Genomic DNA, 24,309 nt, shown 5'->3' on the forward strand with positions numbered 1-24,309 from the left:
GTGCAGCTGATTCTGAGACATTCTTCTGAATAACATGGACAATAAGTAGTCCTCTCCAATATGAGCATGAGCTCAGAAGTCCTGGATATTCATGAGAAGCAGAAAACTTTGCCCATCAGATGCTGATTGGCAGTTATCTATCCATGCTGTGTATAGGCAGCAACTGTCAATCAGCAACTGGAGGGTGGGGGGAGTTGTGTGGCAAGAACCCTATTCTCCTGCATATTAGGAGAACGGCTGAACAGAATAATGGAAGTAATACAACGATCTGTTTAGCATTTCTGTCACTAGTAAATGCTGCCCTCATTTAAGGTATCATGAACCTAGTGACAGATTCCCTTTAACCTCACCAAACAAACCTTCTGATCCATCTCCTCTCTAACAACCCTCTCTAGACGACTCTCTGACACTTTCAGCACGCTTTTTAAGGTCTTTTTTTCATGACCTGACGTAGCAGCACTACAAACAAGTGCTGATCAGCGAGCTCTGCACTCATTTGCAGAGCCCTTTAATATGCTCGGTCATGTGGCCTGGTAACTTTATCATAATTGGCCTCACAATTCCGTTACACTGGAAGATGTATGGCTGACTAGCAATCATTTTAAATGGCCATACAATAGATACAGTCAGCTGATGAGTCAGCCGTGTCTTGTTTATCATCTGATTGGGCCAATTATTTTCAGTGAGCGTTCCTGACGGCCGATAATCCGCCTGCGTAAGGGAAGGCGCCTATCACTGACCTCTGTGACGAAGAAATAGACACTTGTTTCAAAGCTAAAATTGACAATCCCAGCTCTAAAATTATCCTGCGGCCCTTGGGTAGTATTGATCCCATTCCCTCCTCCCTCTTCCTCTTCATCACTCTCAGCTGTTGACCCAGTAACAGAGAATGATATCTTACAGTCTGACTATAGCACTCTAGAGAAACTGCCCTTAAAGGGACAGTCTCATCAGAAAAGGATTGTAGTCACTGATTGGCTGAGCAGCCAGTCCATCAGCCAGGACAGGCATTTCCCCCCGTCATCACAACTCGGGAAAATATGCCTTCTGGCAGGGGTCCCGAGGTCGGTCAGGTGGTGCATCACAGGGACGAGGAAATGTAAGACATCAATCATGTTAATTTTTACCCCAGCTGCCTGCCAACAATTTGTTATGGGCTGACTTCTCCTTTTCAACCACCTACCAACCTACCAAACCCATTGGCCGATAACTGGCTGTGTAAGGAAGGCCGATATAGGCGTGCTGCCTAGGAGCTACGGTGGCGCCATTCGCATAGATGGTTAAGCCAATTGCCTTTTGTCAACGCATAAAACTAAGACTATTACTAGACATGAGATAAATTGCCGAAAGTTTGGGTTGCACTAGTTTGGGCTGCATTCACCTTCTCCAGGCAGCGGGATTCAAATTCTGATAGTTCGGGTTCGTGCAAATCCCAACTTCATCAGGTTCGGCTGATCTCTAACTATCACCATGTATGTATAGAGCGTCTAATAATCTAGGGGCACAGGTATCGTCAGCCTGACCTAGATCACTGACTGTTCTACGTATGCTTCCACCATGTATGACACAGTATGGCGGTGGAATAATAGCTGCTCCCCCACCAGGAGGTCCTGTTTAATCATTGAATAAATCTGCTGGAACATGAGGATGAAGGGTAACGTACAAGGAACACATCTAATGAGTCTTCCCTTCCCTCGAGTCTCTCCCTGACAGGGGCCTTCCATTTATTGCAGCCCGATTTATAATTAAAGAAGCCATCTTTATTGCTGTCCTCTGCGGTGGCCGACTTTTTATAAGTAAGTGATTGCTTCCCCGGAGATTCCACTTCTGGGTTATTCTAAATGGAGAGCCGTGCTGTACGTCATTCGTCATTCTGAATGAGTGAGGCCCCAGTCTCCATTGTATGGAGATTCTTATTATGGGTCAACTGGAAATATTCTGAGTGCAGCATCCCAGTGCTGTTTTAAAGGAGAAGTCCAGTTATTATTAAAATCTGGCAGCCGGCAGGGGGGAATTTGTTCAGGAACTTACCTGTCCCCATGCCCGTGTTGAGTGGCGGGACCAGCCCCAGGACCCCCACTGGGTTCCTGGATCTCTTACGACCCAGCTGATGTACTAGCCTGCTCAGCCACTCAGTGACTTGGGGGGTAGGGGCGCTGGGTGCTGCTCAAGTCACTGATAGGCTAAGCGGCCAGTCCATCAGTCGGGACAGGCCTTTTCCCCCGTCATCACAACTCGGGGGAAAATGCCTTTCAGCGGGGGTCCCGAGGCCGGTCCTGCCTGGACTTCTCCTTTAACCCATTACCCAGATCTGTAGATGATCGCTGATCACTCCCATTGTGTTTCTCACAGGTGACCAGTTTTATTTTTTTAAACTTTTCAGTCAGTATCTTTGTCACCGCTCTCCTCTAAGTAACCCAGTCCCAGAGAAGTTGTTGTCTTCATACTTTCCTCTCTGTCCTCCAAAGCCTGGTGTCATAGAAGATTATAGAGTTACTACTATTAGTTCTGTTCTATCCATTTACATAAAAATTGTGCAAATATATCACTTATTGTTTTTGCTATTCTGAGTATTCACAATTCTGGAGGCTTTAGAGATTAAAGGCCCTATTCCACGGAAACAACCGCTCGTTAACGATCACTAAAAATTTTTTTTTTAGCAAACGGTAACACATAACGTGAACGATATATGTAGTGTAACGATTATTTTGCGGACGTTACATGGTCATTTAAAACGTTCGTCGGGGTGATCATGACCATACGACACACCTACTTTTTTTAAACCTTTTTACGAACGACTGAAAGATTTCTAATCTTACAAACCGATTAGCAAATTATCTTTCAAAGACCAACGATTTTTTTTCGACATGCTGAAAAACAATTTTAAACGACAATATAACGATTTTGCCTTTGTCGTTCGCTTGTTTACACCAATCCCACGAAGTGATTATCGTTAACGAGCGGTCGTTGGAGCGAGTTTATGAACGATAATCGTTCCGTAGAATAGGGCCTTAAATCTTCCAGCATTCTTTAAATATCTGCACAGTGTATTACACAGTTATTAGTAGTTTTTACACCATGTAGTATGCATTAATTGGATATAGCAATAACCCCACCTGCAGAATAGTGAGTGCAGCTCTGGAGTATAATACAGGATGTAACTCAGGATCAGTTCAGGATAAGTAGTGTAATGTATGCACACAGTGACCCCACCAGCAGAATAGTGAGTGCAGCTCTGGAGGGCGTGGTGAGCAGACATACCTGTGTGAGCTCCTGAGAACCAGAGCAGAGAGGGTGAATTCCATCTGCCTTTCCCAGGAAGGTGGCAGGTTCCTGGGAGGGGGCCCCCACTATGGAGTCCCGGACTCCCACTCTCCGGTCCAGGCTGGCGGAGAGTGGGGAGAATCATCCATTACCAGCCAGTGCTCCTGAGGTGCCTTCGGTAAGAAGATCTAGCCGTACTCCCAGCAATGTGGGTCTGGCTCCGTTGGCACCAGTCGGAAGCCAAAAGGCTTCACAAAGTAAAGGAGGGAGGAAGAAAGAGGAGCGATGTGGCCCTAATCCATCTAGGGCCCAAGCAAGTGTTGTGGAGTGGGGGGTTTCAGGCCCCAAGGAATCTATGGACACCTTCACTTCCAGGATTGTGGCCAAGCTCCAGGAATACCAGCACCTGGGGAAACAGCTGAGAGAGCTGCGGGTGGAGCACAGGTTCCTGAGAAGCAATGCAGGTACAGCCAGCAAGAGGAGCAAGCCTGTGCTCTCCCAGCGTATACAGGCCCTGAGAGCTGAGATCCAGAGGCTGGAAGGTGAGCGGCAGATCCTTCTGGAAGGTGCTGGGCCTTTCCAAGAGAAAATGCTCAATGAGGAAAGGTTTGAGCAGATGAGAAGAAAGAGCGCTAATCTGGACTATGAGGCAAGTGATGAAGAGAGTGAGGGAGAGGAAGAAGCTGAAGCGGGAGAAGTGGCAGAAATGTCGCAGTGCGTTTCCCAAAGCGCTTCCCAGGATCCCCCAATGATGTCTTCCAGGAGTGCGGGTGAGGAGATGGCTGAGGCGGGAGATACAGAGAGGTCCCAAAGCCAGGAGACTGCACCCAGGAGAAATACTGTGCATGAGAGCAGCGTTCCAGAGAGCCAGGCGAGTGACTATATCCAGGCTGCTCAGGTGGCCCTACCTGAGTCTGCTGAGTCTGAGGAGGAGATGGATGGAGGCCTGCTGAAAGCCATTATCCAGCAGGAGTCCCCAACAAGACTGGAGAATTTCTCCTTTGGAGAGGAGCTGGGGGAAGACTCCTCTGGAAAGAAGAAAAAGAAGAATAAGAGGAAGAAAAGTAAAGAGGAGCAAGTAAGCTTTGTATTTTCTCCTTTCCAGCAGTATGGGGGGGCTGAGAAGTCAGTCCAGTCTGCTGGCTCCTCTAACCTGCCAGTCCCCGTTTCTGATGTGGAGCGGGGCCAGCAAAGAGGAGAGATAGATGGCAAGATGGTGGCGTGCACCGCTTCCACTGGTATCTGTAGTGGGAGTGGTGATAGTAAAGCAAGTAAGGGGCCGAACATGAAGGTGCAGGGCGATTCGAGAAGCTCCAGTGTTGAGGGACGCTCCTCTGTGGGGCAGGTCCGGGCACTGGAGGCTGGTGAAGGGCTCGGGCAGCCGAGCAGTGGCAGGGCAGCGGGCTCTGCTGTGTCAGGACACATGTCCGGTGTGGATGCCTGTGCCCCTGCTGATCCTGCAGGTGGCATAAGAGAAGAGGTGGCACTAGAAGTTGCGTCTGTTGTGCCCACCTCTAAGAGTAAAAACAATAAGACTGTAAATACATCAAAATCTGCTAAAGACATTTTAAAACCAGCCACCCTGGTGTACAAGCCCAGCCCAGCTAATACTGCAGAAGCTATGGAAGTGGTGATGGCTGTTGAGAGTGGTAGTGGTGTGCATGGAGGTGGTAGTAGTGGTGTGCATGGAGGTGGTAGTAGTGGTGTGCATGGTGGTGGTAGTAGTAGTATGCAAGTTGGGAGGGGTTGTGTTGTGCATGATCAGAATGATGGTTTGCAGGATGAGAATGGTAGTCCCTGTATTTCTGTAAATGCTGATGGTACCATGGTTAATGGCAGTAATGTTGGGAATACTGTGGGTAATGTTGCTAGTGAGGCAGGGACTGGTCCGGCTGCCCCCCCAGCTGCTACTAGGAGTTATGCAAGTGTGGCAGCTGGGGCATCGGGGAGATCCTCACCTCCAGGCCCAAATGGGGAAGGTCACTTGCAACGGCGCCTCCTGGAGGCATTGCGGAGAGGAGAGAGAACACTCCAAGTAGAGGGAAGGGAGGTCGACCTGTCTTTCTACATAGAGAGACATGGTTTAGGGGCCTTCCGAGAGCATAATGGAGGGGTGGTCTGGTCCCTCCAAACACCCGGGCAGGAGACTGGCCGTAGGAATGTGGCCCGTCTGGTGTGGAGAGGCAGTGATGCGTGCCCACAGAGAGGGAAGGTGGTGGAGCTTCTCTTCCAGATGGGGTTCAGGGCGAGTGACATCTTTGCCCTGATTCACCCCTACGGCACCTCCGAATTTGACATCAGCTTTGTTAGACCAGAGGGGCTGGAGGTGTTCTGGTCTAACTACGAGTTGGTGAAAGATGCGCCCGGATGGCGAGATTTTGCCGTAAAGGCGGTATCTCGCCAAAGTGCTGTGAAGAAAGTAACCGTTCTCACACGTAACGAGTCACTTTCTTGTTATGACATAATGACCTGGCTGAGCAGGTACGGGGAGGTGACGGACGTCCCCCGAAAAAACTGTGATGAGCATGGCATTTGGTCTGGGGCCTGGACGTTTTCCGTTCGTCTCAAACGTTCAGGGAACACTGTCGCCCACATACCATCAGCTGCCTTTCTTGGCCGTGATAGGATCCAGGTTTTCTACCAGGGGCAACCGAAGCTGTGCCACAGGTGCGGCGATCCCACACACTTTAGTGCAAACTGTACCAAGCTGGTGTGTGCACTGTGTGGTGAGGAGGGTCATCTGGCTGCCTCCTGTGGCCGGATTAGGTGTAACCTGTGTGGTGACTTAGGTCACCCATTTAGCCGGTGTCCACGTTCCTTCTCCAATGCTGTAGCCGCCCGGGCTGGGGAGAGCCGTGAGGTTGCCACAGGGGAGGGCACCAGCAAAGGTGAAGGGGCATCGGGGCCAGTGAAGAAAAAGCATAAGAGCCCCTCTCAACTAAAGCGAGAGGAAAGGCGCAGAAGTAGCAGGGACCCTGGAAGTTCCCAGGTGGCAGTAGTAGTTCAGGGTCCTGCTGCTGGCGCTGGCTCAGATGGTCAGGCTGAGGCTCTGGAGGACACTGAGTTAAATGAGGAAATCAGGAGACTTCACCGAGAGTGGCCAAAAGAGAAAAAGGGCAGCAAAGGGAAGAGTGGGAAGAGGCCTAAGGCAACTTTACCCTCTAAACCCGGTGTTACAGGCCAAATGTCAAAGGAAACCCCGGCCAACCCCCCTCTGATTGTTCTCTCTAATAGGTATCAGTCCCTTGATGGTTCCCCCTCCTTTTCTTCTTCTTCAGAGGAGGGACGGGAGGCGGTAGAGCCTCCAGGAGACGTTGAGCCTGCCCCTGTTGAGGCTGGTTCTTTGAGGGGGCAGGTGGCCCCTGGGTCTGGAGATGAGGATCAAAGTATGGATATGACTGCTACACTAAAGAGGTCTAAAGAAGAAGCTAAGGGGTCTTCCTCTGATTTAGAAGGGGGAGGGAAGAAGGGAAAGAAATAGGTGAGTTAGGCCGTCCAACTCGATCACCCATGATGGCGGCACTCACCCCATTGACGCTGGCATCCATTAACTGTGCCAGCATTAAGTCTGATACGGCTAGATTTGCAGCCTTTGATTTTCTCAGTCATATTAACGCCGACATTTTGTTTTTGCAGGAGACCAGGTTAACAGATCAAGCCTTGCTAGTAAAAGCTAAGCGAGATTGGAGGCATGGACCTTCACACTGGTCTCTTGCGGCTGAGCCGTATAGTGGGGTGGCGGTCCTTTTTACCGCTCCTGTAGAATGCAGACGGGTTATCGAGTTGGAAATGGGGAGGTGCCTGATCTTGGATGTCCTCATGAAGGGGCAAGAGCTTCGGCTCATTAACATCTATGCCCCACAAACTAAGTGGGACCGTAAAAGCCTTTTTATGAGAATTAAGCCCTTTCTTTTTACGAGTCGGCAGGTGATCTTTGGTGGAGACTTCAATACTATCACGAGGTCTCAGGATAGGAGAGGCGCCAAAGACAAGCTGGCTTATGATAGCATGGCCCTGATTAGTATAGTTAGGGAAGCTCGCCTAGAGGATGCCCACATCCGGACCCCCTCGGGCCACGCGGGTTTCACCTATCATCGAGGTAGCTGCAGGTCTAGATTAGACAGGTTTTATTTAAAGGAGGAAGCCGTCTCTTCCGCAGTGTCCGTGGTTGAGGTGGAGTTCTCCGATCACTGTTTAATTTTGTTTTCCCTGAATGTTTCAGAGACCCCCCGGATGGGTAAAGGCTACTGGAGGCTGAATTCGTCCCTCCTGGAAGAAGCAGAGGTAAGACAGTCCTTTGAGGATTTTCTTCAGAGTCAGGTACCTCTACTGGGCCTATGTAGTAGTAAGTCAGAGTGGTGGGAGATATTCAAGAAGCGGGTTGCGAGGTTCTTCCGCCAGCTCTCGAGCCTCAGGTCCCTGAATAGGTATCGTGTGTATCAGGGCTTGAGGAGGAAACTCGAGCATCTCGTCTCGACTGGAGGTAGTAGAGAGGAGATCTCCAGAGTGAAAGCCTTACTCATGAGGTGTCAGTATGATAGGCACGCATCTTTAGTTTTTGAGAGGGATTTCGGGAGGTACCGCTCGCCCGACCCCTACAGAAACTGTAAGATGTCAGTGAGTAGTAAGATCGTGACTGGACTGGTTGATAGTACGGGATCTCTGAACCGGTCCAGATCAGGGATCCTGGAGGTCGTCAGATCCTTTTACTCACACCTCTTGGGGAGGAAGGATTTAGATCGGGATGTGATGTCGGGTTTCCTGGCTGACGCCATTCCTGAGCCAGGGGTAGACCCCTCTCTTGATGTTTTGGCAGAAGAGATCAGGGAAGAGGAAGTTAGACTGGCGATTGAAGGGCTTGCCCTGAAGAAGTCGCCAGGTCCAGATGGCTTAACATCTGAGTGGTATAAGACCTTCAGGGACCTCTTGGTTCCCCTCTTGACCGAGGTCTTCAATGAGTGTCTTTCCTCGGGCACTCTGCCGAGGTCAATGAGGAGGTCAGCCCTGATTCTTCTGTCAAAGGGTAAAGATTCGAGCCGTATTGAGAATTGGAGGCCCATAGCTCTTCTCAATACGGACAGGAAGATTCTGGCCAAGATACTGTTTAATCGGTTGGTGAAGTTTGCACCCCGGCTTCTTTCGGGGGCTCAGCACTGCTCTGTTCCAGGCCGAAGCACCTTAAGTGCTGTCCTTGGTGTCAGGGAGGCAGTGGAGCGGAGTAGTGCGGGTCTTTGGAAGGGGTACTTGCTGTCCCTGGATCAGGCCAAGGCATTTGATCGGGTGAACCACAAGTACCTCTGGTCTGTCCTTCTGAGATATGGCCTACCAGATACTTTTGTCAATTGGTTTAAGATCTTGTATGCAGGGGCAGAGAGTTTCCCACTGGTGAACGGTTGGTCTGGCCGCTCTTTTGAGGTTGGGTCTGGTGTTCGCCAGGGCTGTCCTTTGAGCCCACTGTTGTATGTGTTCGCGATCGACCCTTTCCTTAGGAGGGTTGGTTGTGGACCATTGGCAGGGGTCGGGATGAGCCTGGAGGAGCCAGAAGCCACCCTGAGAGTGGTAGCGTACGCTGATGATGTCACTATCTTCGTATCCTCGAGAGAGGAGGTCGATGTGGTGATGTCGGAGGTGGACCGCTACTCAGAGGCATCTGGGTCCAGCATCAACCCGGATAAGTGTGAAAGTCTCTGGCTGGGAGGGGGAGATCCTGAGTTTGATCTCCCGGACACCCTTCCAGGGCCCCAAGACTCTGCAAAAATCCTAGGCATTACATTCGGCCAGGGTAATTACCCCACTAAAAACTGGGATGGTAGGCTCCAGAATGCCGCTCAGAAGGTGGACCAGTGGAAGGGTTGGTCTTTGACCCTGAGGGAAAGGGTACACCTGATCAAATTGTACCTGCTCCCTTTGTTCATCTACCTGGGCAGTGTATGTATCTTGCCAGAGGCTTCCTATACTAGAATCTACAGCCTGTTCTTCCAGCTGTTATGGGGGAATAGGCTGAACCTGGTCAAGAGAGAGGTTACGTACCGCACGAGGAGACTTGGGGGTTTGTCTATGGTGAACCCTGTGGTGTTCTTAGTATACACCTTCTTGAAAGCTAACATCGCAAACCTCTGGAAAGAGAGGGCTCCTCCGTGGGTACTCTCCTGCAGGGAATGGTTTCGGCCTTTCTTCCAGGAATGGGAGACAGGAGGGCGAGTGAAGGACCTTCGTACACCCCATGGATATCTTCCGGCTTACGCTACCCCGACTCTGAAGATGATACGTCGGTGGGGTCTGGGAATGTGGGAAATCAGGACTCAGTCGAGGAAATTCCTTGACCAAAGGGTTCTGTTGACCCATTTCCAGAAGCCTTTGGCGCTCAGGGACTGCCCAGGCCAGGATCTAGAGGTTGGGCTTAGTCTTTTAAACTCGAAACGGATCCCTCAGAAGTTTTGGGATTTGGCCTGGCGCTGCTTCCAGGGGAAGCTATATGTAAGGGATAACTTGAAGTGCAGGAGCTCCGATGATCGGGGGTGTCCCCGTGAGGAGTGTGGTAATACGCTGGAAAGCATGGATCATTTCCTGCTTCATTGTCCCTTCAATATAGGGGTTTACACCAGGGTGGGCGCCTCCATAGGTTGGAGTCAGTTGGTCAGTCTCACCTATCCGGAGTGGGCTTATGGGGCATTCAGGAACCTGGGTGGCCGAGATCGCTGCACGTTATTTCTAGTCAGCTTAGTGGTTAGGTACCACACGTGGGACGCACGGTGTCTAGTATCTACACAGCGTAGAATCCTCTCCGAGGTGGAGGTCTGTAGGAACATCACTGGTGACCTTGGGAAGATCAGGTCTTTGGAGTATGGCAGGCTGGGTACCAGTAGGGCTTCTCTCCTGTGGAGGGGTTTTTCTTTTGCTGTGCCCTAGGTACTGAGCCCACTGGGTGAGGGACCATAATTCTGGTTAGGGAGAGAGTAGGTAGGGACAGTGGTAGGGAAAGTGTGTAGGGTCAGTTTAAACTTAGGGTTAGAGATAGGGGGAGAGCAGGGTAAGATAGTAAGGGATAGTTTATAAATTTCTAGTACCCGGTCTGCCATCCTCCGATCCTGGTGGAGGGCTGGTGCATGCCACTTTAGATTTTAGTTTTGTTTTTCTGGTCAGCAGTAGGTATAAAGGGCTTACAGGCTACCGAACTTGGGCCGTATTATAATTGTGTATTGTTGTTATGTTATTATGGTGTGCTATGTTTATGTTTACATATGTTATGTGATAAGTATAGGCAGGGTTATGGCTGAATAAGCCATATGAACTTTATTGACATTATAGTCATTGTATATATTGTATATATGAGGGGATACAGAATAGGATGGGAGGGGGGTATGGGGGGGTCTGTGGGAAGGTGAGAACTGAATGGAGCTGATGTTAAAAACGGACTGAACTTTGACTCTATGAACTGAGCTCACACTGGGGTCTAGGGGTAGGTGGTGGGGCACATGGGTAGAAGATAGAGTTGTGTGTTCTATTTTGCTGTTATTGGTGTTGTATAGGTTCTGTGTTAATTTTTCAGGGCAGCCGGGCTCATGTGTTGTGCTGGAATAACCAGTTAGTTAGTATTTATTTATTTATTTTTTATTCATTTATTTATTTCCCCCCCCCCCTTATTGATTTATGTTTTTACAATATCTGTGGTTATATGATTATATGTTATATGCTTTATTTGTTTACGCCTGAATGTTTTGTTTTGTTTTTTTTGTGTGTGTATGTATATATGTGTGTATATAGGTATAGTTTTGTTTATTTACTTTTAACCCAGGTTTGGGAGTTTGTTTTTGTTCTTTCTCTAGCCAGGGCGGCTTCTCTTTATTTATGATTACAGCCGAGGATGGCTTTGTAGTTTACGTTTTATGGCTTAAATTGTCTGGATTGACTTTTTTTTTTATTTTTATTTTTTTATGTATGAATAGTTACTATTAATGCTGGGCTGGCTTGGTGGCAAAAATTTAATGGTGATTTTGTTTTGCTTTTATACTGTAATAATGGTTAATTATGATTAATAATATGTCATTTAATTATGTAATTTACTGATATGTTTAAGTTATGGCGAGATATGCCTTGTTTGTTAATTTTTATATTTTTCTAATAAAAGAATTACAGGATGTAACTCAGGATCAGTTCAGGATAAGTAGTGTAATGTATGCACACAGTGACCCCACCAGCAGAATAGTGAGTGCAGCTCTGGAGGGTAGTACAGGATAAGTAATGGGTGTACACAGTGACTGTACTCTACTTCATGTAGAGTGTATATGTATAATATATATTTTTATTTTTATATATATATATATATATATATATATATATATATATATATGTTCAGTTTACTGTTGGATGGCAGAAGTAACCCATAGTGCCCAGAGGAGCCCATATGAGCCTATGGTAACATACACACCCTGAGGCTTGTGCTGCCAGTTCCCATCTGTCAGTCTCGTTGCTGTACATCTGCGTCTGTTTCTCATACACTATTATTTATATATATATATATATATATATATATATATATATATAAAACATTCCCTGTCACTGAGTGCAGTATGTGCTGTATATTAGTTATGTGTTATATGTATACTTAGCTTCCTTACATTGTATTGTGACTGCCCCTCCATTCATTCCCTCCCGGGGCTCGGCTGTAGTTTGTAGGATTTGTCACATATGGGAATATGGTCTATTTTTACATCCAGCCTCAGATGCGCGGCGGGGGACGTCTCCACCTAATGTGAGCGCTGAAGCTTCTATCAGTGAATCATAATCATTTCTGCAGCCAGATATATTCCAGCTGTCTAACAGCAGTGACAGGTCTGTAATAAGGAGAGGAGTACTGACCAATCACCAGTCTCTACAACACGGCCTGTATGTATATTCTACATGCATAGAGAACCCGTCTTACCTTATTATACATGTAGTACATACATTCCTATAACACCCCATCATCACTAGCGGAACAATCCAGAAGACTGACTTTTTGGCTCATTGACATAACTGCTATACTAGCTGTACAACTCCTTTATTAGCGCTAATAAAATACAGTAAATCCCATTAAAGGAGTTGTTCACCAAAAAGTTTTTCTTTCAAATCAACTGGTGTCAGAAAGTTATATAGATTTGTAATTTACTTCTATTAAAAAATACTTTTCAGCTGCTGTATTTCCTGCAGAAAGTGGTGTAATCTTTCCTATCTGGAGAGCAGGAGAGGTTTTCTATGGGGATTTGCTACTGTTCTGGACAGTTCCTGACATGGACAGAGGTGGCAGCAGGGAGCACTGTGTCAGACTGGAAAGAATAGCGCTTCCTGCAGGACATACAGCAACTGATAAGTACTGGGAGACTTGAATTTTTTTTAACAGAAGTAAATTACAAATCTGTATAACTTACTGGCACTAGTTTATTTCAAAGGAAATAAAAAAAATTGGTGAGAAACTCTTTTAAAGGCTTTGTCCAGCAAAAATGGATTGATGGCCTAGCTTTAGGTTCTGACACTTGGTAGTCTCCTCCTCCAATCAGCTGATCAGAGCCTGGATGTAAACACAGTGTATACAGATCAGGTACTGTATATTATGTAGTGGCAATGTCGTATTTCCACAGCTCAACAGCTGATCAGTGAGGGTGCCAGGTGGCGGGTTATTGACAATCAGTTGTTGATGGCAATTTGGGCTCTAAAATCCCTTTAAAGTGTCACTGTCTTTCAATTTTTTTTGCAGAAATCAATAGTACAGGCGATTTAAAGAAACTTTGTATTTGGGTTTATTAGCCAAAAAATACATTTTTATCATGAAAAAGCAGTTTGAAGCTCTCCCCACTGTCTTCATGCCTTTCTATGGAGAGGGGAGGGGGTGGAGGGAGATGAGGCACCAAAACAGAACAACAAAGAGTTAATTTACAGCTACATCAGCGGGCTATCTCCTCTGACGTCAGCACTGACCTTTCTGACCTCTGAATACCGGCTTTCACACAGCTCCCACTGTGTAATCCTTTGTTCTCTGCTCTCTGCTGCCGACTAATCTCCCGTTTACCCATTATTTTTTTTTGTATGCCAGAAAATCGACTGTCCATTCCATATATATTATAAAGCTACCCGTTTTCATACAGCCTATTAGGGAATCCTGAGTTAATAGAGAGTTTCCCCTGATCCAAACCCCCATCTCATTGTCATAGTGGTCAACGCATAGTCCTGCATTACACAGTGTCATTCTTATTTTATCCTTTGGTGGCACTGTATTGAATTGAAAATTGAACACTTACTGCTGGATTTCTCAGCCAATACCACCTGATCAGTAGGGATCCCAGGAGGGGGACCCTTTGTCATCAGGTTATTGTGTAGGGACCCTTCTAAACTATCAGGTTTAAAACAAGTGGGAGGACTCCTTTAATAACAGGTCCATTTGTTGCAGTTATTAAAGGTCTACTATATAAAACAAAACACCCCCCACCCCCAATAACATTGTGAGCTATAAGATAGGATAATCAGTCAGATACACATGTATAGGTATGGGTTCAGTGTGCTGAGCACAGTAATGGGGATTGAACAGAGAGACAGGCTATATAAAGAGAAGCCTATTAGGTACAACCAGAATAGTCTTTTAAAGTGACACCCTGTTTTGGGCAGTCACTGTTTGGAGGAAGCCTTCAATATCCTGATCAAAAAGTGTCTGTAAGTTTGGACCCTCAGCAGCTGTGGGGAAATCTGGCAGTAAGTGCTTAGTTTTCCTGCAGCACTTCCGGAGGTGAAGTGAGGAATTACACTATGCCTATATAGATGAATATGGGGTATGTGTAATACAGGACAGGTCCTCCCGAGTGAGAGACACTTGCTCTGGAGGACATCCTCCTAATAGGGAGTATAGAAAGGCAAACTATGGCAAGTTTTGTACACTGAACAATCCCTTTAAACTTCACCTATATGACCATTACACAGTAGAGATGAATATTTACTGCCAATTACAGTATACAAGCACACGGTGACCGCAGGTCAGCTCGAGTCTGATTCATGTACAAGACTTATCTCCTGGATTTTACAGTCGGTAGGATATATATATATCATTATGAATCATTAATACTTCAGTAAGAGGGATGAAATAACACTTCCCACTGAGCACCGCTCTTGTGTCATCCCGGTATCAATAGGGCATGTGTTGGCTGGCAGATGTCAACCCACAGACGTCTCCTGTTCCTGTCATCTATTTCTTAATTATCATCATCTGCAGCGCTGGATCGGCGCCCCTCGCTGCGCTCACACAGAACAGACACTTAATTTTCCAGAAATGTATCCAAGATTATATATATATGCGGTATATATAATCTAATCACCTGTTTACAAAGGGCGTCTGCCGACAGGTTTGAGCCCGCTCTCACTATAGTTGATTGGGAGACAAGTGTAGGTAACCCCTTGTTACCCTCCAAACTGTATGTCAAATATTAATGACCCCCCCCGGGGGAACCTTCATCAGTTGAGGAGAGACCCTGATTTCTTACTTGTAAACCCACTCCAGCTCCCTCTAGTGGATAGGACATGAGACTGCCACGTATGTAACCACGTGAACAGTTTGAGGGGGTCAGAACGTCCTGACAATTTCCATTTTAACCATTTGCCTCTCTTTGCACAGTCACATGTTGCTGACCGACAGGGTCATGTCGCCTTTTCTATGCCGCACAAACCATCTACTTAATTGAGTCCTGAGATTGAACGTTTTATTGTTTGTTTAATAATATTCTTTGTGTCATTTCAGGATCTGAGAGCGGCCGCCATCGCCCGACCCCTGGAGATTAATGAGACGGAGAAGGTGCTGCGGGCGTCCATCAAAGAAGTCCTGGTAGGTACTCAACTATTCAAAGAACAGAAGCAATCGCTGATGTCTAAGGTAGAGATGAGCGAATTTGCTGAAGTTCGGGTTCGTATAAACCTGAACTATCGGCTTCTGATTCCCGCTGTCTGCCCGCTCCGTGAACAGGGTGGATACAGGTTAAGGACCGTCTGGAAAACTGGGATACAGCCTATGCCAATGTCTGTATCCCAGTTTTCCGGGCGGTCCGTAAGGCTGTATCCACCCTGTTCATGGAGGCTGCAGACAGCGGGAATCAGAAGCCGATAGTTTAGGTTCATACGAACCCGAACTTCGGCAAAGTTGCTCATCTCTAGTCTAAGGGGCCTATTCCACGGAACGATAATTGTTCTCTCTATTCCACCGAGCGATAATCGGGCCGATTCGGCCGATTATCGCTCCATAGAATAGAGAGAACGATCAGCCGATGATTGTGTCATCAGCTGATTGTTCATTTAGGTTCATACCTAAAATTATCAGTCGCCACCCGCGCATTGCTACGTGGAATAGCGGGCGCGGAGGGCGACCGACAATTTCACAAACATCATACATTACCTGTCCAGATGCAGGTCTCCTCCTTCTCCCGGTCCCGCGCGGCAGCATCAGCTTCGGAGCGGCCTGTCTGAGCTGACAGAGTGCTCAGCATATCACTGGCCAGGACCGCCGCGGCCAGTGATTGGCTGAGCATTCTGTCAGTTCAGTCAGGCCACTCCGATGCTGCTGCGGCGCGGGACCGGGAGAAGGAGAAGACCTGCGCCTGGACAGGTAATGTATGAATCAAGGGCTCCAAGGACATCAGTAACGATGTCCCTGCAGCCCTTGCTAACGATTGTCGGGCCGTGGAATAGGCCCAGTAAACTGCTAGATCGGCGTTCGTTCACATCGTTGATCGGGCCGTGCTCGGCCCGTGGAATAGGACCCTAAGGGTCTCCCCTTCTTCCTGATTCTAAGGACCCCACTGATCCCAGTGCTTAGAGAAGAGGCCAATGCTTACCCTTCATCTGTAGGGGTTTGTTCACACAGCAGATTGAACTTTTTTTTTCTTTTCAGAAATCAGTAGTATGAGCGATTTTATGAAACTATAATAGGTTTTATTAGGCAAAAAAAAACTCTTTCTGTACTCAAAAAGCAATTTCCAAGCCTCCCCCCCCTCATTTCTTATCTGTGCATTATCAGGCAAATCCGTCTTCATTACAGAGAAGCAAAGTGAAGACTGGTTCTGCTGTGTCCATTATATCCTATGGAGGGGGGAGGGGCCGAGGGAGATGAGTGAGCAGGAAGAAGAGACATGAAGGTCAGCTGTTTGTAGACTGTCTGGGCACCTAAAATGCTGGATTCAGAAAGGTCAGTGCTTATCTAGGAACTTGGTGAGAGAAGATTGCAGGGTGTTGTGCTGCGCAGGACTGCTATTTCTCTCCTCCGTGCTCACTCACTACTCTGGCCCCCTCCCCTCTCCATAGAGCATAATGTACACAGAAATCCTGCTTCTTCTGAAGTCAGGGGGGAGGTAGGAAAACAGCTTTTTGACTGCAGAAGGAAACTCTTTTGCTAAATAAAACCTATTACAGTTTCTTAAAATCGCTTGTACTATTGATATTTATTGATTGATCATTGATTTCAATGGCAGAATCCATGCTGAAACGCACAGAAAAAAATATTTTTCCACAGTGAAAAATCCTCAGTTCTGTTTTTGAAAGATTTTTCAGCATTGCGTGTAAGTTCCTACTGAATACAGTATAAGATGTTTTTTTATGCAACACCGTACTGATATCCATATCAGTGGCATTACACATGAAAAACCATTTGCCATTGACTTCATCCTGTCCCATAAAATGTGTCCACGTTAGCACAGATTTTTTTTTTTTAAATAAATTGTTTAATTTTGAAATATAACAAAAATGAACATAGTACAACCAATACAGAAAAGGTGCAATGTGATCCAACGCATAGTCTTGATACAATATCACAGATTAGCGATGATCTTAAAGTGACACTGTCACACCCTTCTTGCATTTTGACTGCTCTCCACAGGTGTGATGGGTAAATGTTACAGCTTTTATTACTTATTTTATATTATACATCATGGTGCTTGTTCTGGTAAAAAGTCTTTTTTATCACCTGTGGATTGGTATATGTGGGCAGGGCCTTGTGGCCTTTGTGCCACATCGCTCCGCCCCTAGCGCCACTTAGCCCCACCCCCATCAGTGACGTCATCTCCGCATAGGCCCTGCCCCCTCAGCAGCCATTGAAAGGGCCAGCCTAAAGCTCTAGGGCCCACCCCCCTACATTGTCCCACACCAATGGCCGCTGAAGGGGTGGGGCCTATGCTGTGATGACGTCTAAGTGCTAAGTGGCGCTAGGGGCGGAGCGATGTGGCACAAAGGCCACCAGGCCCCGCCCACATATACCAATTCACAGGTGATAAAAAATACTTTTTACCAGAACAAGCACCATGAGGTATAATATAAAATAAGTAATGAAAGCTGTAACATTTACCCTTTACACCTGTGGAGAGCAGTCAAAATGCAAAAAGGGGGGGACAGTGTCACTTTAAGTCCCTATTACACACACAGATTTATCTGATAAATCATTGAAGCCAAAGCCAGAAAGAGACTATAAGCAAAGAACAGGTACAGCTCCATATACAATGGGTGCTGGTTGTATAAAACAGATGATGGTCATCAGCAGCTGAGATCAGAGATAACGCTGATCCTTGCAATTCTAAAAAGTCTAAAATGTCCCACCTCTGAGACCCCTGACTGTGTGAATAACAAGGGCTTGTGGGTCTGCCCACATCTGCCAATGATACTAAATGTTATTCAGCAAATATATTTATGCTGGGAAGATGTAATAAAGCAGCGACATGCAGCAGGTGTTGGCGCTCCCCGCTGGAGCTAATTTTCCTCATCGTTCTCTTTGTGCATTTGCACAATCTTCACCAGAGGAGCCATCTGAACATTCGATCATGCGGCCTCCACGTTCCTGCAGGGGGTAGTAAATATAAACGTTACCCGTCACTAGCTTAATGCTTGGGAACATAAACCCACTCCCATAATACCCACTCAGAAATCACATGCTAAGTGCTCATGACCAGTATCATAAAGGCATGGAGGGTCGTAGGGCAATGCCTTCATACCTCAGCTAACATGACTATTATACTCAAGGACCGGCAATAGAAATCCTCCCACTCTCCCATAACCCGGCACAATAACTAAGATTTGGATTTTACCAATTACATTTTTATTTCTTAAACTTTGAAGAAAACTCCTGCTGGCTATTAAAGGGGTCCTCCAGACAAGTCTGATACTGTGTGGTGCCCAGTGCAGGGCCTGAGGGGGCGGAGTGTGACACAAGGGTTTGGTGGGGGTCTACTAAGATTATATATCATTTATCCAAAGAGTAGATAATAAGTGTTTGCGCAATTGGGGTGGGGGTGTCAATGATCGTGAGAATGGGGGTCGCTTGTCCTCTGCTTGGAACATTAGTAAGGATCATGCTTGCCCATCACCCCATTCGGTCTCTTTGTAACATGATTGGTTCCCAGACGTTGCACCTTCATCAGTCAGATACTTATCGCCCACTTTGTGGATAAGTGATACATTGTAATTTTGGGATAAGCCCTTTAGGACTAGAGAGAGAATCCCTATGTCATGCTCTTTCCCTCCAGTGGAAATTTGGGGTCTTCCTTCTTCCTGCTGGGTAAGCAGCCTCCTCCTGGTGTGATGTAAGACTGTACTGTGTGTTCTGAGCCAGTCACTTGTCTCCCCTGCTGTTTCTGCTTCTTCCCTCCCAATCTACTATTTTCTGTTTTACACACTATGTATGACACAGGCCATTCTGTGAGAATGGCCAGTGCCAGTGAAGTTCATCCCAGTACCGGCCGGATAAACTTAATTTCTTTTTAAATTGGTATTCAAGCACATTTGGGTGTGCCCGAATTCCAATTAATCATAGCCGACAATGGAAAGTGCGACCGGAGCTGCACTTTACATTGTCTTCTCTGTCAATCTTGTGTGGCCGCTATTCAATGAATGAGATGTCAGTTTTCTTTGCGGCCGCAAGGAATCCCGAACAGCGTGTATACAGAGTTTTGGCTGAGATTCCATACAAGTAAACGCAATGTATTCTTTCAATTAATAACATCCAGCGTTGCAATCTGCGACAATGGCCATGATTAATTAAAAAAGTATTTTTCGGAGACTGACCTGGTTTGTTAACAGTTCCTCATAAGTTACACGTCCTGTTACATCATTGCCATGATATTATAGCGCTTCATAGTTTCACTTATGTTATACAGCTGTCACCCCATTGTAGCAGCTGGGTTCTGAGATAACAGTGATCGCAGACACCTAGGCCTTATTCACGCGTTCAGTAAAGTTGTTCGTAATTGCGAATCTGTAATCACGGTTCAGCTTAGCGCACACTGATTTATATTGTGCTATTCACACAGTCCGTTTTGTGGACTGTGATTGCGGTACAGATTACCAATAGAAGTCTATGGGATCCGTGTTTTTCACGGACGTCACAGATGTCACATCCGTAAAGAAAAAGGCGCATCAAATCTATGCAGACTAGTATTTTTCACATTTTACGAAGAAAATAAATAGCGGGAGGTTTTGTGGCCCAGAAAAATCACAGAACGTGTGAATAAGGGCTTAGTCCATAGATGGAGAAGTCTCTTCTGTCCACCGTAATTAGCCAGAGGGTTGTCATCTGCCATCATAGCCCAACTATTAGGCAGCGCCAGTGGTATAGCCTTATAGGATGCCCGTCAGCAATACCCTGACAGGCATAGTATACCAGCAATACTTCTGCTATAATATGCCTATGCCTATCTATAAAACAAAGGCCGAACACATCTACCCTGATAGCTGACTGTGTGGATGATCTATATGGGGCAATAAACTGTGTGTGAGAGCAGCCTCCCCCTATATACCTTTATACTGCTCAATATAGAGACATTTACAGGCAGCGCCGGTGGTGGCAAGGTTCCTTACAGCTCTGTGTTCGTAAAGAACGTGCTGGAACCTTGAGTACTCCACCATCCATTCCCTTCCTCTCTCCTGCCTCATACATCTTCCATTCTTCACTCCCTGTATCTGTCATGAAAAGCCACGTCCCGTGCTACAAGTTCCTATATACCCACGAACCGCCATTGAAGCCTGGTGGCAGGATGAAAAAGCACAATTTTTAACGATAGACGCGACTTCATATCGAGTATAGGATTTCTTGGCTGCGGCATTATTCATAGTGTACAGGATAAAAGGATCTTCTTCATTTACTTGTCTTGAAGTCAGATGATTGATTGCTCATCCTGCGATCACCCAGGGGATTACAGGTGGACATATACGCTGGCCCAGATTCAGGCCACCGCACTGTATGATGTATAAGGGGATCCATCAAGGTGGCCATTAAGTGGCTTTATATGTGCAGGGTCATGTACTTAAAGGATGACATATGCCAGAGAGGCCCTCCAGGGTTTGGATCATAGTCATACAGTACGGTAAAGCTCCTTTAATCCAGTATAAGTGAGTGCTGATACGTGATGGATCAAACTCCCCTGCTGCTCTTTTGGTCTATTCAGAATTATATTATAGATGGGATTATCGGATTTTATGGGATAGCAGATGCCGCGTCACGGCAGAAATTAAATAACGGAAGCTGCTGATGTAATACATGCAATAATATAAAATAATAATGTGTCTGTGTATATTTATATAATGTATGTAATATAATGATGTAATATATATATAGAATCAGGGATTTGATCAAATCCTAGAAAATGATGAAATTACCGCGCAGTTCCATCATTTCCCAAGGGGATTGATCAAATCACTGACCGCTTTCAGGGATGGAATGAATTCTACCATTTCCCCCTGCGATATAGAATTCGCTTACTGTTTTGCCTCTCTTTTCCCCCTAGCCTGTGCTCTCTGCTCCCCATGCCGCTCATTTCCCCTGCTAGACACCTCCTGCTCCCAGTCTGTTCCGCCGCCATATGTCTGCCGGGAGGTGTACCGCTCCGCTCCCCCATCCGCCTCTGGTCCTATCCGCCCCCCCCTGCGACATGCCTCCTGTTCCCCTGGTCTGTCCACTCTGCTCCCCGTCCGCCCCAACGCCGTATGCCTGTCGGGAGGTGTGCCGCTCTGCTCCCCATCCGCCCCGCCCTGCGACATGCCTCCTGTTCCCCCGGCCTGTCCACTCTGCTCCCCGTCCACCCCAACGCTGTATGCCTGTCGGGAGGTGTGCCGCTCTGCTCCCCGTCTGCCCTGCCCTGCGACATGCCTCCTGCTCCCCCGACCTGTCCGCTCTGCTCCCCGTCCGCGCCAATGCTGTATGCCTGCCGGGAGGTGTGCCGCTCTGCTCCCTGTCCGCCCTGCTCCCCGTCCGCCCCAATGCTGTATGCCTGCCGGGAGGTGTGCCGCTCTGCTCCCTGTCCGCCCTGCTCCCCGTCCGCCCCAATGCTGTATGCCTGTCGGGAGGTGTGCCGCTCTGCTCCCCATCCGCCCTGCCCTGCGACATGCCTCCTGTTCCCCCGGCCTGTCCACTTTGCTTCCCGTCCGCCCCAATGCTGTATGCCTGCCGGGAGGTGTGCCGCTCTGCTCCCCGTCCACCCTGCCCTGCGACATGCCTCCTGCTCCCCCGACCTGTCCGCTCTGCTCCCCGTCCGCTCTGCTCCCCGTCTGCCCCAATGCTGTATGCCTGCCGGGAGGTGTGCCGCTCTGCTCCCCGTCCGCCCTGCCCTGCGACACGCCTCCCCCGGCCTGTCCGCTCTGCTCCCCGTCTGCCCCAATGCTGTATGCCTGTCGGGAGGTGTGCCGCTCTGCTCCCCGTCCGCCCTGCCCTGCGACATGCCTCCTGCTCCCCCGGCCTGTCCGCTCTGCTCCCCGTCTGCCCCAATGCTGTATGCCTGTCGGGAGGTGTGCCGCTCTGCTCTCCATCCGCCTCTGGCCCCTTTCGCCCCGCCGCCATATGCCTGCCGGGAGGTGTGCCGCTCTGCTCCCCATCTGCGCCGCCGCCATTTGCCTGCCTGGGAGGTGTGCTGCTCCGCTCCCCCGTCCGCTTCCGCCAGCCATGCCTGCCGGGAGGTGTGGGAAACATGAATATGCAAAAAAGAGGCAGTGGAGCCTCATTTCAGAGTCTCACAACAGATATTCCTCCGGGAAGAGACACACTTTGGCCAGGTCCTTCCGGAGGGATATCTGGCTAGTCCTGTGTTTTGAGACTCTTAAATAAGGCTCCAGGGACTCTTTTCTGTGGTAGTCTGAGACCCCTTGTCTTGTCATTGGTTCAGGCTGCTGCTCTGCCCCGCCCCCTGCAGCTCTGCCTCTTCTGATTGGCTGCTGTGTAATACAAGTCTGGAACTCATTGGTAATGAGTGCTTGTACAGCAAGGGAATGAGTATAACGTAGTGAGGACAAGATGATAATTGCCTGAGGAGAGTAGGGCTTAAAAGGTGGAGCCCAGAGCGTCGCTTTTGTGTGAATACTGCAATACCAGACATGTCCTATGAAAGACAGTGGCGCTGTTTGTGCAGTACTGTGTCTCATATCCCATAGAATGTGCTTGTGAGCGTCTTTTACCTCGTATATTCCTATATTTCAGGATCAGTGTCAGAAGATGAGAGATTTCCTAACTAATGGGTCATCAGATGAGGTCAACCTGGAATCCAAGATTGAAAAACGCAAAAAGGAGCTGGAGAGGAACCGAGCGAGACTGCAGACTCTGCAGAGCGTCAGGTAATGTGTTTCCGTGTCCAGTCCTTTCTCACTACACCATAGATTACAATGGGCACAGCTAGTCTTGAGGAAAGTTCAGACAGTTTAAATCTTCGCGCTACTGTACTGACACAGCGTGTTCCCATTTTTACAGACCAGCCTTCATGGACGAGTATGAGAAGCTGGAGGAAGAGCTACAGAAGCAGTATGAGATCTATACGGACAAGTACCGCAACCTCTGCTTCCTGGAGCAGCAGCTCGATGACCATCACCGGGTAGAGCAGGAGCGCTTCGAGGTGAGGATCACAATTTGTTGCTCTGTTCACACTAGGGTCATGGCTTCTCATCACATTTAACAGTGTTCTGTCTTAAAACCAGACACATTTTAGAAAAGTTGCCAATTCCTGCATATTTGTGTGTGTGTGGGGGGGGGGGGGCTTCCCAAGAAGGATCGGGCATATTGGATATCTCCCTAAGGGTCCCACGGGGGCCACAAACAAGTCCTGATCCGCGAGATTGGCATTTGTTTCCAGTTCTTTACTTTGCAGGACAAATTGAGCTGCCGAGCTGCATGAACGATCCTTGTGTCGTTCGTGCAGCCATGGAAACTAACAACACAGATATGAATATATCTGTGCAGTCAGTGTCCAGATCACAAGCAGCGGTGTATATATACTTACCATCCACGCTGCTTGTGATCCGGCATGTCTCTCCAGTCCTCCTCCGGCTGTCGGCTGTATATTCAGGCCCCGCCTCCTCCGACTTTCTGTCATTCTGGAGGAGTCAAGACCTGGTGATACAGTGGGCGGCCGGAGGACTGTACATACTGGATCACAACCAGCATGGATGGTAAGTATATACTGCTGCTCTGGAAACTGACAGAACAGATGTTTTCCCTAGAGCTTGGCTGCCAGATTAGTCAGTGACTATGCCTTTTCCCGCCGTTAAAGCCAAGCGTGTGTGTATGGTGGAATTGGAATGAATAGCAGTCAGTTGTCATTGAAGGTGTATGGCCTTTTATACTAGTCTTTCTGCACATTTCAGACTCTTACTATCTCAGTCTACCCGGTCACCTTACCGCATGTGCTCAGGAATCTAGGTTGTGTCTGTTCAACAAGAACAGTAACCTGATCTCTCTTCTCATCATTGTGAGCCGCCGGCTGCAGTGGCTGTGCCGGTTCCCTGGGGATCAGTACATACACCTAAGTGGCCCATCTTTTTATGTGTATACAGATCTTAACAGCTAGACCCCGGCTATTCATGTTCTTCTCAGTAACACAGAAACAGTTATTCTGAACACAGATGGAGCCCTCTCCTCGCTTTGCTCCTCCAGCAGCCATTGCTTTGTCTGTCACTTACTGTGCGCCAGCGATGTGTTATTCTGCCGCTTACATTTCAATAGCTCTGGAGCTCATCTCCTTGACACCTAAGTACACGTTCACACTATGGGGCTGTCAGTCACGCTTTGATGTATTC

The 24,309-nt window shown here is 47.8% G+C and overlaps 1 protein-coding gene across 2 annotated transcripts in view; it reads left to right on the top strand.

The window, feature by feature from the left end:
• Positions 1-24,309, top strand: part of CLUAP1 (clusterin associated protein 1) — a 57,604-nt gene that overhangs the window by 20,067 nt on the left and 13,228 nt on the right. For both annotated transcript variants that reach the window (XM_069982114.1, XM_069982113.1), the window contains exons 6-8: positions 15,023-15,106; positions 22,721-22,854; positions 22,988-23,129. In XM_069982114.1, coding sequence (XP_069838215.1) covers positions 15,023-15,106; positions 22,721-22,854; positions 22,988-23,129 — 360 coding nt within the window. The remainder of the gene's footprint in view (positions 1-15,022; positions 15,107-22,720; positions 22,855-22,987; positions 23,130-24,309) is intronic.

The sequence above is a fragment of the Dendropsophus ebraccatus genome, chromosome 9 (genome assembly GCF_027789765.1).
Source record: "Dendropsophus ebraccatus isolate aDenEbr1 chromosome 9, aDenEbr1.pat, whole genome shotgun sequence".
Lineage (NCBI taxonomy): Eukaryota > Metazoa > Chordata > Amphibia > Anura > Hylidae > Dendropsophus > Dendropsophus ebraccatus.